This window comes from Pteropus vampyrus, unplaced genomic scaffold, assembly GCF_000151845.1.
Source record: "Pteropus vampyrus isolate Shadow unplaced genomic scaffold, Pvam_2.0 Scaffold68, whole genome shotgun sequence".
NCBI lineage: Eukaryota > Metazoa > Chordata > Mammalia > Chiroptera > Pteropodidae > Pteropus > Pteropus vampyrus.
Genome location: NW_011888849.1, coordinates 11612 through 16132, shown reverse-complemented (window position 1 = coordinate 16132; position 4521 = coordinate 11612). Strand labels below are relative to the sequence as shown.

Sequence of the window (4521 nt, the reverse complement as noted above, 5' to 3'; positions counted from 1 at the left end):
AAATTAATATCTACTTTTAAATAAAATATATTTACCAAAATATATTTACATAAAATACAACATAGAAAATGAAATTGTTAAAATATATCATTGGGAAGAAAATACTCCCCGTGGAGCATTGTTTTGATTTGTCATGTCAAGAATAGTGGAGTGAAGTAATGCATTGTGTGAGAGAGATACATTTAGGTCTTTGTATAGTGGAATCAAAATAATAAAGTGGCAAGAGATGGGAGAACTGCTCCTCATGATAAAGGATGTGTCTTTGATTAGAGACTTCATTCAAGAAGTCATCTACTATATAAACAGTGCGTTTTGTTCAGAATAGCCATGAAAATTGAACTTCTCTGAAGAAGCCAATTATGCCTGATATCAAGGAAATAGTTCTGGGATGAGGACCAGCATAAGTGAATGAAAGAAGAAAATAATCTGTCTGGGCCAGCTTGATGATAACAGATCTGTCTGCATTCTGCACAGAGCTGCTGTCCGTACCCTATAAATGCTGCAGGTGAAAGAAATTGTTCTTCCATGAGATGCCGCACATCCTGGCACTGCCTCTGTGGTGCTCACTCTGCTCTACAGTAATAACACCAGTGGATCATAAACTTGACCAGGCCTTAGAAACACGTGGGCTAATTTAAAAAATATAAAATTTTAGTATTCATCACAGGGCTACTGAATCAGAATTCTTAAAGCAAGAGCTCTATATATGACCGTGAAGTGGTGAGCGGGGCATTGGTCCAAAGGTGGGCTTTGAGTATTGATGTATTGCTCAAGGATCAGAGGTCAAATAAGAAGGAATTCAAATGTTAGTGTTCTATGTAGTAGCTATGGGATGCTGGGGATAAATTAGAATTTACTGACATCAGTATCCTTATTTGTAAGTGGGGCAAACGAACCTGCTGAAGGTGCTGCTTTGAGGATTCATTGTAACACATGTACAAATTAGCCGAGTATTGCCTGGCACATACGAGATAGTCGTTAACCACCATCCTCATATTTAATTATTCACTTTAGAAATATTTTCAGCTATGGGTCACAAAATGAAAACTTAAAAATAGGATAATAACATCGTTAATCAGGCATGATATATTATCAAATTGTAACTTCTTTTGCTAATGTTTGCATCTCCTTTCCCAGCTCTCAAAAGTCTATGGCCCTGTGTTCACGGTGTATTTTGGCATGAAGCCCATTGTGGTGCTGCATGGGTATGAAGCAGTGAAGGAAGCCCTGATTGATCGGGGAGAGGAGTTTTCTGGAAGAGGCAGTGCCCCAGTATCTGAAAAAACTAGTAAAGGGCATGGTAGGTGTGTGTGTCTGTGTGGGCAGCATTGGTACTAGAGGTGGGAAGGATGGAAATAGGGATTTGAATGATCTTCAGAAGAGCTGGGCCCATCCGTGTATGAATCAAGTGTCTGCTCTCTTTCCTGGCCTAGGATTTCTCTCTCAGTTTCTGTTTCCCCTCCTGGTAGGAATCTTGTTTAGCAATGGAAACAGATGGAAGGAGACCCGACGCTTCTCCCTCATGACCCTGCGGATTTTGGGGATGGGGAAGAGGAGCATTGAGGACCGCCTGCAAGAGGAAGCCCTCTGCCTTGTGGAGGAGCTGAGGAAAACCAACGGTGAGTGATTCTCTCTGCTTCTTACCTTAACAGACTGTTCCCTTCTGTAATGACAACACTGAAAACATTTCATGGGGCCCGAGTGTTTCGTCTGGGAAGTTGTGGTCAGCCCTCATGTGGAGGAGGGAGGGTTTGAAGCAGAGCCAAGGGAGGTTTTGTGCATCTATGCTAGTAGTGTGTGTATCTCCACGGTTGTGTGGGCACACAGTGTGGGTATAAATGTCATTTAATCCTGTTCTGTCTTGAACTTTGTTTGATTGTTTTCGAATCAGAAATCATGAAAAATAGTTTTGAATCATTTTCTGAAAGAGTTAAGGAGTGATGTTTATCCTATAGCATGAATGTGGGTTATTTATTCCAGAGTATTTCACCAGGTGATATTTATCAAGTGGACATGGTGAGAATGAGCTCATCACACTCTAATGGAGCATATAACAAGTGACATGTGCCTTTACTTAACTGGATTATATTTATACAGTCAGCCCACACATGTAGGTGAAAGTTACTTCCAGGGACCAGGCATACAGTAATAATGCCAATCATAATGCCATCTATGGTTTTAATTGCTTAGGCATATTAGTCTCATCAGTTATGATTTCTATGTATAGTCAGCACTATCTCAAAAATATGGGCATTTATTATTTTTTGTTACCAAATACCCACCATATTGATTTATGTATTTTGAAGATATGCTACATCATAACTTTTCAAAATACCGAAATACCAAGGTAAGGAATGTTTCATTTAACGAGATTTGAACCATTATCAATAACAACTTATCCTGTCTTCCTTCAGTGGTATTTGCTCTGTTTTCAGTTTGCTACACTTTTCCCCAACTTCATTACATTTTGGTAACTAGTACATGGTCATTATTTACCTTCCACTGCCTGATGTAATGACCTGTGAAGTGCTTGTCAAAGTGACTGATGTTCAGCTTGCATTACAAATTCTACTGTTTTTAAATTCTTTCTTCCATATTAAGTGAAAGGAAAGACTGAAAATCATGTTTTACCTGTGAATCACATACAGACAAATGCCCAAGTCCTTTCAAATGATCCTCGAGCTAAATTAATCAATCTAGCTCAAATAAAAGTTGTCTTAAAACTTAGAGCCCTGAACATTTAAAGGAGCCTGGCATGGAAGCCTCTAACTACACGTTCCCTTTTATTCCATGCTCTACCATTTTTCCCCACACTTAAAAATAAAATTTATAGTGAACAAACACATAACATAAGATCTACCCTCTTAACAAGTGATTACGCATACATTCCAGTATTGTTGGCTATAATCACGCCGCCGTGCAGCAGGTCTCTAAACCTTTCCGTCTTGCATAACTGAGACTGTTCCCATTGAACCGTGACTCTCTATTTCCTGTTCTCCCAGGCCCTGGCATCTACCATTCCAGTTTCTGTTTCTATGAGTTTGACTACCTTGGATACTTCATATAACTGGTATCATGCCACATTTCTCCTTGTATGATTGGCTTATTTCACTAGCATAATGTCCTCAAGGTTCATCCATATTGTAGCCTATGACAAGATTTCTTTCTTTTGTTTTTTATGGTTGCATAATGTTTCAGTGCATGTATTACCAAATTTTCTTTACCCGTTTATCATTGATGGACTTTTAGTTTTTTGTACCCTTTGGCTACTGTGAATGGATAATGCTGCAATAAACATGGGAGTACAGAAATCTCTTCAATATCCTGTGTTTTTTCCTTTAGATATGTATATACCCAGATGTAGGATTGTTGGATCTTATGTTAATTCTTTTTTTAATGTTTTGAGGAAACTCCATGCTGTTTTCCATAGTGTTTGTGCCAATTTACATTCCCACCAACAGTGCACAAGTACTCCCTTTTCTCCTCATCCTAGCCAAACTTGCTTTCCTTTGGCTTTTAATAGCCATTCCAAGAGATGTGAGTTGGTATCTCATTATGGTTTTGATTTGCATTTTCCTGATGATTACTGGTGTTGAGCACATTTTCATGTACCTGTTGGCCATCTGTATGTCATCTTGGAGAACATGTCTCTTCAATGCCTCTGTCCATGTCTAATTGGATTTTTTTTCATTGAGTTGCATGAGTTCTGTATATAGTTTGGATATTAACCCTTCTCAGATCGATGGTTCGCAAGTATTTCCTGCCATTTGATAGGTTGCTTTTCCATTTTGTTGATAGTTTGTTTTATTGTGAAGAAAAGCTTTTTAGTTTGCTGCAGTTCCGTTTTTTAAAATTTCTTAATACTTTTTGCTTATTTTTGTGCTTTTGGTGTCATATCCAATAAGTGCTTGCCAAGACAAATATCCAAGATCCATGTCTCTAAGTTTTCTTCTGGGCTTGTTTGGTTTTAGGTTTTAGATTTCAGTCTTTAATCCATTTCAACTTAAGTTTTATGAATGGTATAAGGTAGTGCTTTTGTTTCATTCTTTTCTATGTGAATATCTAGTTTTCCCAACACCATTAATTGAAGAGACTGGCCTTTCTCTTTGAGTATTATTGTCTCCCTTACCAAATATTTATAGATAGTGTATGTGCAGGCTGATTTGGGGCCCTAGGTTCCGTTCAGTTGGTCTGTGTCTGTTCAATGAAAGTATGGTACTGTTTTTACTTCTTAGCTTTGTAGTGTAATTTGAAAAGAGGAAGTTTAATTTTTTGACTTTTTTCTTCTTAGCATTGCTTTGGGTATTTGGAGCCTTTTGTGGTTCCATATCAATTTTAGGATTATTTTTAATATTTTTATGAAAAAATGCCATGAGAATTTTGAGATAGATTGCACTGAATTAGCAGATGGCTTTGGGTAATAATAACATTTTACAATCTTACTTTTTTTCGTCCGTGAACATGGGATATTTTTGCATTCATTTGTTCTTTCTGTGATTACTTTCATCAGTGCGTTCTGAG

The 4521-nt window shown here is 37.7% G+C and overlaps 1 protein-coding gene across 1 annotated transcript in view; it reads left to right on the top strand.

Annotated features, from left to right (window-relative positions):
* The first annotated feature begins 1120 nt into the window (after nucleotides 1–1120).
* LOC105293129 (cytochrome P450 2C18-like) overlaps nucleotides 1121–4521 on the top strand; it is an 11353-nt gene continuing 7952 nt past the window's right edge. Inside the window, exons 1-2 of the mRNA XM_011361632.2 lie at nucleotides 1121–1300; nucleotides 1470–1619. Of these exons, the coding sequence (XP_011359934.2) occupies nucleotides 1180–1300; nucleotides 1470–1619 (271 nt within the window). The 5' untranslated portion in view covers nucleotides 1121–1179. The remainder of the gene's footprint in view (nucleotides 1301–1469; nucleotides 1620–4521) is intronic.